The sequence below is a fragment of the Canis lupus genome, chromosome 21, assembly GCF_003254725.2.
Source record: "Canis lupus dingo isolate Sandy chromosome 21, ASM325472v2, whole genome shotgun sequence".
NCBI classification, from domain to species: Eukaryota; Metazoa; Chordata; class Mammalia; order Carnivora; family Canidae; genus Canis; species Canis lupus.
The window spans coordinates 6,924,033-6,936,470 of record NC_064263.1 but is presented as its reverse complement, the minus strand read 5'-3'; the positions used below and the strand labels follow the sequence as shown (position 1 = coordinate 6,936,470).

The 12,438-nt window shown below is 40.8% G+C and overlaps 1 protein-coding gene across 1 annotated transcript in view; it reads left to right on the top strand.

The window, feature by feature from the left end:
* The window catches only part of HEPHL1 (hephaestin like 1), a 93,564-nt gene that overhangs the window by 41,851 nt on the left and 39,275 nt on the right, over positions 1–12,438 (top strand). The window contains exons 11-12 of the mRNA XM_025419281.2: positions 104–316; positions 12,166–12,379. Coding sequence (XP_025275066.1) covers positions 104–316; positions 12,166–12,379 — 427 coding nt within the window. The remainder of the gene's footprint in view (positions 1–103; positions 317–12,165; positions 12,380–12,438) is intronic.

Here is a 12,438-nt window from a genome sequence, read left to right as displayed (position 1 = left end):
CTGCCCCCGCCCCCCCCCCCACACACTGATAATCCTCAACGAAAATGGTGCGTCTTCAGTACCTACGAAATCATAGTGGGCTCTATCTTTTTCCTTTCCTTAGCGATCAATGGCTATATGTATGGCAACCAGCCAGGCCTAAGCATGTGCAAAAAAGATAGAGTTTCCTGGCATATGATTGGAATGGGCACCGACACTGATATGCATGGAGTTTATTTTCAAGGGAACACCATTCACCTACGAGGGACTCATCGCGACACCCTAGCCCTGTTTCCGCATACCTCTACAACGGTGTTCATGCAGCCGGACCACGCAGGTAAACTTGGCAGGACCATCTCAGGTGAACAAACTCCTATCTTTAGGCATATACTCTAGAAGAAATTGGTTGAATTTGAGCATCCCAAGGCCTATAGCAGGACAAATAGCCTTGGTTCCAATCAGACAATCCCAACTATTTTATTCCAGACACACCATATAAAGAATAGAGGAGAAGTATCTAAAATGGCACAAAGGAGAAATGGAAGTTCTCTAAATGACCTTCTCACACAAATCTTAGGAGAGTGCTCTTAATTCATTCCCAGGAATGATTCAGCCCCAAGAAAGAGGATATTTCTTATTCCCTTTAAGCACCAACATTTGCACCACACACGGACAGCCCATAGATGCTTTCTGGTTATGGACATGACCTGGTTTCCCTTCTCTAGAGACTGATAGTAGCCTTTTGATAAGTTGTTTGGAGACTTCTCCATTTTCATTTTGTTGGGCACCTCTGGTTTCCCTAGAGGGTAAACTATATTAAGCTGCATTGGGTCTGAAGTCCAGGGAGGGCTCATTGAAGTGTCAGTACTCATTCCTTCTCTTAGAGATTTCCAAGCTAATTAGATAATTGGGAAATTTTTATAAAACATATGAAGCAATATGTGGCAGCATATGCTACCTGTCACATGAAAAATAAGGATTGCAGATGTTATGGGCATTCAAAATATTTCTCCAACCCAACTTTTTTTTATTAGTCTTAAAAAGAAACTGTTATGGGCCATGTGGGTGACTCAGTTAAGCATCCAACTGTTGATTTTGGCTCAGGTCATGATCTCAGGGTTGTGAGATCCAGCCCTTTTCTTGAAAGGGAGTCAGCTTGAGATTCTCTCTCTCCCTCTCCCTCTGCCTCTCCCCTCACATGCTCTCACTTGCTCTCTCTTTCCCGCTCTCAAATAAATAAATCTTTAAAAAAAAAAGAAACCAATATTCTACCCAAGAGGAGTATTTACTTGCTGATTCTGTATCCTTTATGAATTGATGTTTAATTAATTCTCCACTTCACACTAGAAATGCAGTTTTGATGCCTCTCAGTGTCATTGGTTAAAAACTTAAGGCTTAGGCTTCAAACTGTGGAAGGAGCCTTGGTGTCTATTGAAAGATGAATGGATAAAGAAGATGTGGTCTATGTATACAATGGAATATTCCTCAGCCATTAGAAACGACAAATACCCACCATTTGCTTCAATGTGGATGGAACTGGAGGGTATTATGCTGAGTGAAATAAGTCAATCGGAAAAGGACAAACATTATATGGTCTCATTCATTTGGGGAATATAAAAAATATTGAAAGGGAATAAAGGGGAAAGGAGAAAAATGAGTGGGGAAATATCAGAAAGGGAGACAGAACATGAAAGACTCCTAACTCTGGGAAACGAACTAGGGGTGGTGGAAGGGGAGGTGGGGGGGGGGGTGACTGGGTGATGGGCACTGAGGTGGGCACTTGACAGGATGAGCACTGGGTGTTATTCTATATGTTGGCAAATTGAACACCAATAAAAAATAAATATATAAAAAAAATAAAAAAATAAGGCTTGGGCTTCAAAACTTTTGTCCAAGAACTGCCTGAAACTAGGAGCTCCATTAACTCCTGCCTTAGAGACTCTGAGTACTTAACCTTTCTACATTAGTCTAATTGATCAATTATGAATCACCCTAACCAAGGTATGCCTTAAGCACGATGATTTTTTTTAAAAATATGTTCTTTAAGACCAAAGATGGGAGAGAAGGGAAACAGCCAGTTTTAATCCATAGAAACAGGCATTCAAAGCTACAGTTGGCTGGAATAATTTTAGGAACATGGGTAACTATTCCAGCACTTTGTGTATTACATATGTACCCTACAAGCTTCTAAGGAGCTTATGACAATGTTTACCAGTTTACATTTGGTGTTGAGTATAAATCTGTGACCGCTTAATAGCTTGGTCATTTTACCAATTCCTGTCCCATATCTATAGGCCAAAAAAAAGTTCCCCAAATGTGAGTAGATCCTAGGCTTCAACTCAAATATTTTTCTTTGTTTTTGTTTTTTAACCACTTTATTAAATAGATAATTAATATATATTTGTTTTGAACATCTTTTCAGGTGTCTGTTGGCCATCTATATGTCTTCTTTGGAGAAATGTCTGTTTATATATTTTTTTAAATTTATTTTTTATTGATGTTCAATTTACCAACATACAGAATAACCCCCAGTGCCCGTCACCCATTCACTCCCACCCCCCACCCTCCTCCCCTTCTACCACCCCTAGTTCGTTACCCAGAGTTAGCAGTCTTTACGTTCTGTCTCCCTTTCTGATATTTCCCACACATTTCTTCTCCCTTCCCTTATATTCCCTTTCACTATTATTTATATTCCCCACATCAATGAGAACATATAATGTTTGTCCTTCTCCAACTGACTTACTTCACTCAGCATAATACCCTCCAGTTCCATCCACATTGAAGCAAATGGTGGGTATTTGTCATTTCTTTTTTTTTCTTTTTCTTTTTTTTTAAGATTTTATTTTTTATTTATTCATAGAGGCAGAGACAGAGAGAGAGAGAGGCAGTGACACAGGCAGAGGAAGAAGCAGGCACCACACAGAGAGCCTGACGTGGGACTCGATCCCCGGTCTCCAGGATCACGCCCCGGGCTGCAGGCGGCGCTAAACCACTGCGCCACCGGGGCTGCCCGTATTTGTCATTTCTAATAGCTGAGTAATATTCCATTGTATACATAGACCACATCTTCTTTATCCACTCATCTTTCGATGGACACTGAGGCTCCTTCCACAGTTTGGCTATTGTGGCCATTGCTGCTATAAACATTGGGGTGCAGGTGTCCCGGCGTTTCATTGCATCTGTATCTTTGGGGTAAATCCCCAGCAGTGCAATTGCTGGGTCATGGGGCATATTTTTAACTCTTTGAGGAACCTCCACACAGTTTTCCAGAGTGGCTGCACCAGTTCACATTCCCACCAACAGTGTAAGAGGGTTCCCTTTTTTCCGCATCCTCTCCAACATTTCTTGTTTCCTGCCTTGTTAATTTGCTCCATTCTCACTGGTGTGAGGTGGTATCTCATTGTGGTTTTGATTTGTATTTCCCTGATGGCAAGTGAGGCAGAGCATTTTCTCATGTGCGTGTTGGCCATGTCTATGTCTTCCTCTGTGAGATTTCTCTTCATGTCTTTTGCCCATTTCATGATTGGATTGTTTGTTTCTTTGGTGTTGAGTTTAAGAAGTTCTTTATAGATCTTGGAAACTAGCCCTTTATCTGATACGTCATTTGCAAATATCTTCTCCCATTCTGTAGGTTGTCTTTTAGTTTTGTTGACTGTATCCTTTGCTGTGCAAAAGCTTCTTATCTTGATGAAGTCCCAATGGTTCATTTTTGCTTTTGTTTCTTTTGCCTTCATGGATGTATCTTGCAAGAAGTTACTGTGGCCAAGTTCAAAAAGGGTGTTGCCTGTGCTCTTCTCTAGGATTTTGATGGAGTCTTGTCTCACATTTAGACCTTTCATCCATTTTGAGTTTATCTTTGTGTATGGTGAAAGAGAGTGGTCTAGTTTCATTCTTCTGCATGTGGATGTCCAATTTTTCCAGCACCATTTATTGAAGAGCCTGTCTTTCTTCCAATGGATAGTCTTTCCTCCTTTATCGAATATTAGTTGATCATAAAGTTCAGGGTCCACTTCTGGGTTCTCTATTCTGTTCCATTGATCTCTGTGTCTGTTTTTGTGCCAGTACCACAATGTCTTGATGACCACAGCTTTGTAGTACAACCTGAAATCTGGCATTGTGATGCCCCCAGCTATGGTTTTCTTTTTTAAAATTCCCCTGGCTAATCGGGGTCTTTTCTGATTCCACACAAATCTTAAAATAATTTGTTCTAACTCTCTGAAGAAAGTCCATGGTATTTTGATAGGGATTGCATTAAACATGTAAATTGCCATGGGTAACATTGACATTTTCACAATATTAATTCTGCCAATCCATGAGCATGGAATATTTTTCCATCTCTTTGTGTCTTCCTCAATTTCTTTCAGAAGTATTCTATAGTTTTGAGGATATAGATCCTTTACATCTTTGGTTAGGTTTATTCCTAGGTATCTTATGCTTTTGGGTGCAATTGTAAATGGGATTGACTCCTTAATTTCTCTTTCTTCATTCTCATTGTTAGTGTATAGAAATACCATTGATTTCTGGGCATTGATTTTGTATCCTGCCATGCTACAAAATTGCTGTATGAGTTCTAGCAATCTTGGGGTGGAGGCTTTTGGGTTTTCTATGTAGAGTATCATGTCAAGAGAGAGAGTTTGACTTCTTCTTTGCCAATTTGAATGCCTTTAATGTCTTTTTGTTGTCTGATTGCTGAGGCTAGGACTTCCAGTACTATCTTAAATAGCAGTGGTGAGAGTGAACATCCCTGTCTTGTTCCTGATCTTAGGGGAAAGGCTCCCAGTGCTTCCCCATTGAGAATGATATTTGCTGTGGGCTTTTCGTAGATGGCTTTTAAGATGTTGAGGAATGTTCCCTCTATCCCTACACCCTGAAGAGTTTTGATCAGGAATGGATGCTGTATTTTGTCAAATGCTTTCTCTGCATCTAATGAGAGGATCATATGGTTCTTGGTTTTTCTCTTGCTGATATGATGAATCACATTGATTGTTTAACGGGTGTTGAACCAGCCTTGTGTCCCGGGGATAAATCCTACTTGGTCATGGTGAATAATTTTCTTAATGTACTGTTGGATCCTATTGGCCAGTATCTTGTTGAGAATTTTTGCATCCATGTTCATCAGGGATATTGGTCTGTAATTCTCCTTTTTGGTGGGGTCTTTGTCTGGTTTTGGAATTAAGGTGATGTTGGCCTCATAGAACGAATTTGGAAGTACTCCATCTCTTTCTATCTTTCCAAACAGCTTTAGTAGAATAGGTACTGTTTCTTCTTTAAACGTTTGATAGAATTCCCCTGGGAAGCCATATGGCCCTGGACTCTTGTGTCTTGGGAGGTTTTTGATGACTGCTTCAATTTCCTCCCTGGTTATTGGCCTGTTCAGGTTTTCTATATCTTCCTGTTCCAGTTTTGGTAGTTTGTGGTTTTCCAGAAATGTGTACATTTCTTTGAGATTGCCTAATTTATTGGCGTATAGCTGTTCATAATATGTTTTTAAAATCGTTTGTATTTCCTTGGTGTTGGTAGTGATCTCTCCTTTCTCATTCATGATTTTATTAATTTGAGTCTTCTCTCTCTTCTTTTTAATAAGGCTGGCTAATGGTTTATCTATCTTATTAATTCTTTCAAAGAACCAACTCCTGGTTCTGTTGATCTGTTCCACAGTTCTTCTGGTCTCGATTTCGTTGGGTTCTGCTCGAATCTTTATTAACTCCCTTCTTCTCCTGGGTGTAGGATCTATTTGCTGTTTTTTCTCTAGCTCCTTTATGTGTAAGGTTAGCTTTTGTATTTGAGTTCTTTCCAGTTTTTGAATGGATGCTTGTATTGTGATGTATTTCCCCCTTAGGACTGCTTTTGCTGCATCCCAAAGATTTTGAACGGTTGTATCTTTATTCTCATTAGTTTCCATGAATCTTTTTAATTCTTCCTTAATTTCCTGGTTGACCCTTTCATCTTTTAGCAGGATGGTCCTTAACCTCCACGTGTTTGAGGTCCTTCCAAACTTCTTGTTGTGATTTAGTTCTAATTTCAAGGCATTATGGTCTGAGAATATGCAGGGGATGATCCCAATCTTTTGGTATCGGTTCAGACCCGATTTGTGACCCAATATGTGGTCTATTCTGGAGAAAGATCCATGTGCACTTGAGAAGAATGTGTATTCAGTTGAGTTTGGATGTAAAGTTCTGTAGATATCTGTGAAATCCATCTGGTCCAGTGTATCATTTAAAGCTCTCGTTTCTTTGGAAATGTTGTGCTTAGAAGACCTATGGAGTATAGAAAGAGCTAGATTGAAGCCACCAAGTATAAGTGTATTATTATCTAAGTATTTCTTCACTTTAGTTAATAATTGATTTATATATTTGGCAGCTCCCACATTCGGGGCATATATATTGAGGATTGTTAAGTCCTCTTGTTGAATAGATCCTTTAAGTATGATATACTGTCCCTCTTCATCTCTCACTACAGTCTTCGGGGTAAATTTTAGTTTATCTGATAGAAGGATGGCTACCCCTGCTTTCTTTTGAGGACCATTCGAATGGTAAATGGTTCTCCAGCCTTTTATTTTCAGGCTGTAGGTGTCCTTCTGTCTAAAATGAGTCTCTTGTAGACAGCAAATAGATGGGTCCTGCTTTTTTATCCAGTCTGAAACCCTGCGCCTTTTGATGGGGTCATTAAGCCTGTTCACATTCAGAGTTACTATTGAGAGATAGGAGTTTAGTGTCATCATGATATCTATTCAGTCCTTGTTTTTGTGGACTGTTCCACTGAACTTCTTCTTAAAGGGGAATTTTAAGAGTCCCCCTTAAAATTTCTTGCAGAGCTGGTTTGGAGGTCACATATTCTTTCAGTTGCTGCCTGTCTTGGAAGCTCTTTATCTCTCCTTCCATTTTGAATGAGAGCCTTGCTGGATAAAGTATTCTTGGTTGCATGTTCTTCTCATTTAGGACCTGAATATATCCTGCCAGCCCTTTCTGGCCTGCCAGGTCTCTGTGGAGAGGTCTGCTGTTACCCTAATACTCCTCCCCATAAAAGTCAGGGATTTCTTGTCTCTTGCTGCTTTAAGGATCTTCTCTTTATCTTTGGAATTTGCAAGCTTCACTATTAGATGTCGAGGTGTTGAACGGTTTTTATTGATTTTAGGGGGGGAATCTCTCTATTTCCTGGATCTGAATGCCTGTTTCCCTTCCCAGATTAGGAAAGTTTTCAGCTAGAATTTGTTCAAATACATATTCTGGCCCTCTGGCCCTTTCGGCGCCCTCGGGAACACCAATTAAATGTAGGTTTTTCTTCCTCAGGCTGTCGTTTATTTCCCTTAATCTATCTTCATGGTCTTTTCATTGTTTGTCTCTTTTTTCCTCAGCTTCCCTCTTTGCCATCAACTTGTCTTCTATGTCACTCACTCGTTCTTCCACCTCGTTAACCCTCGTCGTTAGGACTTCTAGTTTGGATTGCATCTCATTCAATTGATTTTTAATTTCTACCTGATTAGCTCTAAGTTCTGCAGTCATGAAGTCTCTTGAGTCCTTTATGCTTTTTTCTAGAGCCTCCAGTAGCTGTATGATAGTGCTTCTGAATTTGCTTTCTGACATTGAAGTGTAATCCAGATTTTGTAACTCTGTGGGAGAGAGGACTGTTTCTGATTCTTTCTTTTGACGTGAGGTTTTCCTTCTAGTCATTTTGCTTAGTGCAGAGTGGCCAAAAGCAAGTTGTATTGGGAAAATGAGAAAAAGAGAGGAGAGAAAGAAGGAAAGAAAAGAGAAAAAAAAAGGAAGAAAAAGAAGAAAAAGAGAAAGAAAAAGAAAGAAAGGGAAAAAAGGCGTGGGTGAAGGAAACAAATCAAAAAGCAAAACAAAACAAAACAAAACAAAACAACAACAAAAAGAAAGAAAGAAAGAAAGAACCACGGGGGAGTATCTTCTGATTCTGTGCACTTTAAGTCCCTTGACTTCCCCTGGAACCTGTCCGTCTAGCTGGTCCTCTGGGGGAGGGGCCTGTTGTGCTGATTTCCAGGTGTTAGCACTTGGGGGAGCTGCTGTGCCCCTGCCTGGTGCAGGGCTCAGTGGGGGTTGTTTACCCCGTGAGGCTCCAGGAGCAACAACCGCAGTGTCGGGGCCAGCCCTAGAGCCCTGGAGTCAGCCCCCGCAGTAGCTCCGGAGCTCTCCGTCTGCAGGGCCTGGAGGCTCCAGGGCGGGGCCGCTGATCCGCTCAGCTGGGGCAGGAGCGTCCTTGCTGTCCTGGGCCCTCCCGGCCTCTGCCTGTCCCGGGGGGAGGCGGGATCCTGGGCTGTGTCCCGGCGCCCTGTGCTCTGGAGCCTGCGCTGTTGGATTCGCGCTCCCGCCCCGCAGCCCCCTCCGCGGAGCCGCCCCCGAGCCCCCCGAGCTGCTCCCGCCCCGCAGCCCCCTCCGCGGAGCCACCCCCGAGCCCCCCCGAGCTGCTCCCGCCCCGCAGCCCCCTCCGCGGAGCCGCCCCCGAGCCCCCCGGAGCTGCTCCGGGTCCCGCCGTGCGCGCTGCAGCCTTAGGGAGCTCGGCGCACTCTCCCGGGGCGCAGGTGTCTGTTAGTGTCCCCGGGAGCCCGAGGGCATCCCCGCCCTCCTGGGTCCTGCTCCACTTCCCTGCGAGCCCCTTTCCCCCGGGAAGGTCGGTGCAGCTCCTGCTCCTCCGGGACGGGGCTCTCCTGTCCTGGGGACACTCACCCCGGCCTCAGCCCGGCTCCTCGCGAGGCCCCACCCCTTGGAGGCCTTTTGTTCCTTTATTTCTTTTTCCCCGTCTTCCTACCTGATAGAAGCGCGAACTCTTCTCACTGTAGCATTCCAGGTGTTCTCTCTTTAATTCTCAGGCCGAATTCATAGATTTTCAGGATAATTTGAAGGTTTTCTAGGTAATTTGATGGAGACAGGTGATTTGGAGACCCTACTCTTCCGCCGTCTTGCCCCTCCCCGGTTTATATTTTTGCCCATTCTTTAATTGGATTATTTATTTTTAGGGTATTGAGTTGTATCATTTCCTTATATATTGGATATGTCATTAGAAAATATCTTCTCCCAGGACAAACATTATATGGTTTCATTCATTGGGGGGGGGGTATAAAAAATAGTGAATGCGATTAAAGGGGAAAGGAGAAAAAATGAGTGGGAAATACCAGAGAAGGTGACAGAACATGAAAGACTCCTAACTCTGGGAAACGAACAAGGGGTGGTGGAAAAGGAGATGGGTGGGTGGGGGATGGGCTGACTGGGTGCCGGACACTGAAGGGGGCACTGGACAGGATGAGCACTGGGTGTTATGCCCTATGTTGGCAAATTGAACTCCAATAAAAAAATATACCAAAAAAAAAGAAAATGTCTTCTCCCATTCAATAGGTTTAGTATTATTGTTTTAGTTTTATTGTTTCTTTCACTGTACAGAAACTTCATTTTGATGTAGTCTTGGTAGTTTGTTTTTGCTTTTATTTCCCTTGCCTCAGGAGACATATCTAGAAAAATGTTGCAATGGCTAATGTCAGAGATATTAACTGCCTGTGCTCTCTTCAAGGATTTTTATGGGTTTAGATCCTACATTTAGGTCTTTAATCCATTTTGAGTTTATTTTTGTGTATGGTATAAGAAAGTGGTCCAGTTTCATTCTTTTGCGTGTTGCTGTCCAATTTTCATAACACTATTTGTTGAAGAGACTGTCTCTTTCCCATTGCATAATCATTTCTCCTTTGTTGAAAATTGACTGACCATATAATTGTGGGTTTATTTCTGGGTTTTATGTTCTATTCCATTGATTGATGTGTCTATTTTTATGCCAGTACTATACTGTTTTATTTACTACTGCTTTGTAATATAACTTGAAATCTGGGATTGAGTTGCCTTCAATTTTTTTCTTTTCAAGATTGCTTTGGCTATTTGAGGTCTTTTGTGGTTTCATATAAATTTTAGGATTGTTCGTGCTAGTTCTGTGAAAAATGCTGTTGGTCTTTTGATACAGGTTGCATTAAATCTAGATTGCTTAGAGTGATATAGACCTTTTAACGATATTTGTTGTTCCAACCCATGAGCATGGAATGTCTTTCCATTTCTTTGTATCATCTTGAATTTCTTTTATCAGTGTTTGATAGTCTTCAGAGTACAGGTATTTCACCTCTTTGGTTAAGTTTATTCCTAGAAATTTATTGTTTTTAGTGCATCTGTAAATGGGATTGTTTTCTTAATTTCCCTTTCTTCTGCTTCATTATTAGTGTATAGGAATGCAACAGATTTCTCTACATTGATTTTGCATCTTGAGACTTTACTGAATTCATTTATCAGTTCAAATAGTTTTTTGGTAGAATCTTAGGGTTTGCAAACCAAAACTACAATGAGATGTCACCTCACATCTATCAGAATGGCTAAAATAAAAAACATAAGAAACAAAAAGATTTGGCAAAGGTATGGAGAAAAAGGAACCTTAATGCACAGTTGGTGGGAATGCAAATTGGTGCAACCACTCTGGAAAACAGTATGGAGTTTCCTCAAAAAATTAAAAATAGAACTACCCTAAGATCCAGGAATTACACTACTGAGAATTTACCCCCAAAATACAAAAACACAAATTCAAAGGGATACATACACCTCTGTGTTTATAGCAGCATTATTTATAATATCCAAGATATGGAAGCAGCTCAAATGTGAATAAAGAAAATGTGGTAATATATACCATGGGATATTATTTAGTCATAAAAAGAATGAAATCTTGCCATTTACAACATGGACAGAGCTATAGAGAGCATAATGCTAAGTGAAATAAGTTAGTCAAGAGAAAGACAAATACCATATGATTTCACTCATATGTAGAATTTAAGAAACAAAACAAATGAGCAAAGGAAAAAAAAGGAAAGGATAACAAAAAGAGAGAGAGAGAGGAGAAAGAGAGAAAGAGAGAAATCAAGAAACAGATTCTTAGCTATAGGGCACAAACTGATGGTTACCAGAGGGGATGAAAACAAACAAAGAAAAAAGATAGAAAAAATAAGCAGATATTTATGCATGAAAAGAAAGAACAAATAGATGAGTCGGGAGTTAAGCATATATCCGTGAAGCCATCACCACAATCAAGGCCTTAAATTCCTCTTTGTTCTTAGAGAGGATAATTCCTTGGCTAGCAAAGAACATGATGAACACATGAATAACGGGCTGACTAGCAAACAACATACAGAGGGAGCTCTTTCCACGTCTGCCTTCATAATGTCTTCTGTGTGGTTTCACAAAGAGACTTCCCCGCGAGGGTCCTGGTCAGTGCTGAGGCAGCTAAAGAACCCACTGAACCAATGAGTTTTTGTCATTCTCAAGGGGTAATTTGGCAATATTTAGATATGCATAATATGATAAAAGCTATCACTGTGCATTGTAGATGATAATGAGAATAATCACTCCTTGCTTGTCTCTAAGAACAGAGTCTACGAAAGGGAGGATTTATTGACCCAGTAATTCCACTGTCAGTTAATAACTTCCAATAATTTTATGTGATTTTATGGTGAGTTCAATTAAGATATAGCTACCTGATGCCAATCTAGAAAATTGCATCAGTTTATAAAAGTACATGATGTGATTGTTGGCATTGTATAGAGAAATCTAGTTGATTTTCTTTTTCTTTTCATCTGGTATAATGCAGACCTACCATTGGTAATGAGAACCTCCTTTGTTCCAAGGCTTAATAAAGTAATATGCCTCGCTTTAGTAATAATACCTTATGTGTATATTTCACTTTATATGGTTTATGAAACCCTTTAGGGCAAAACACATGGTTTCAGAAATGCGCCCTTATTTCATCTTTGTTTAGACTATTAATCTTATGGGTAATTAGTTCATTTTAAACTGGGCTGGGCTAAGATAATCATACGTATCAGTGATTTTCCAGGAGCAACTCTATTCTAACATGTGTGTACAATAGGGAAGACCCAGAGGAATTATTTCTTGGTAGCAACTTTGCAAGTTTTCATTTTCGATTACAGATGAATTTCAGGTGGTATTTTCTTCCCTGGTAAGTAAAAATATTCAAAGTAATTTATTCCTCTTGGAGTCCAGCTTTAAAATACTATATAAACCTGGTATTTTAAAAATCCACCTTACCGGTTATTTATTTGGGAACAAAGTGCTATAGATTGCTAGCAAACCAAAGCTACCAAAACTATTGAGTTCCGCACACAATGCCAAGTCATTCCTCTTTCAGGTATTTTCAGGGTGTTTTGTTACACCATGCACCACTTCGTGAGAGGCATGAATCAAATATATGAGGTCAACAGCTGTGGCAACAAGGACCCTTCTGAGCAGCCGTACGGGATGATAAGAACCTTTTACATCGCTGCTGAAGAGGTAGAATGGGATTATGCCCCTAACAAAAACTGGGAGTTCGAAAAGCAGCACTTGGACGCAGGAGGGGAAAGGTACCATGGGCCGAGCCACCAAGTCTCTTGGGTGGGATTGCACATGCTCTGTAGACATT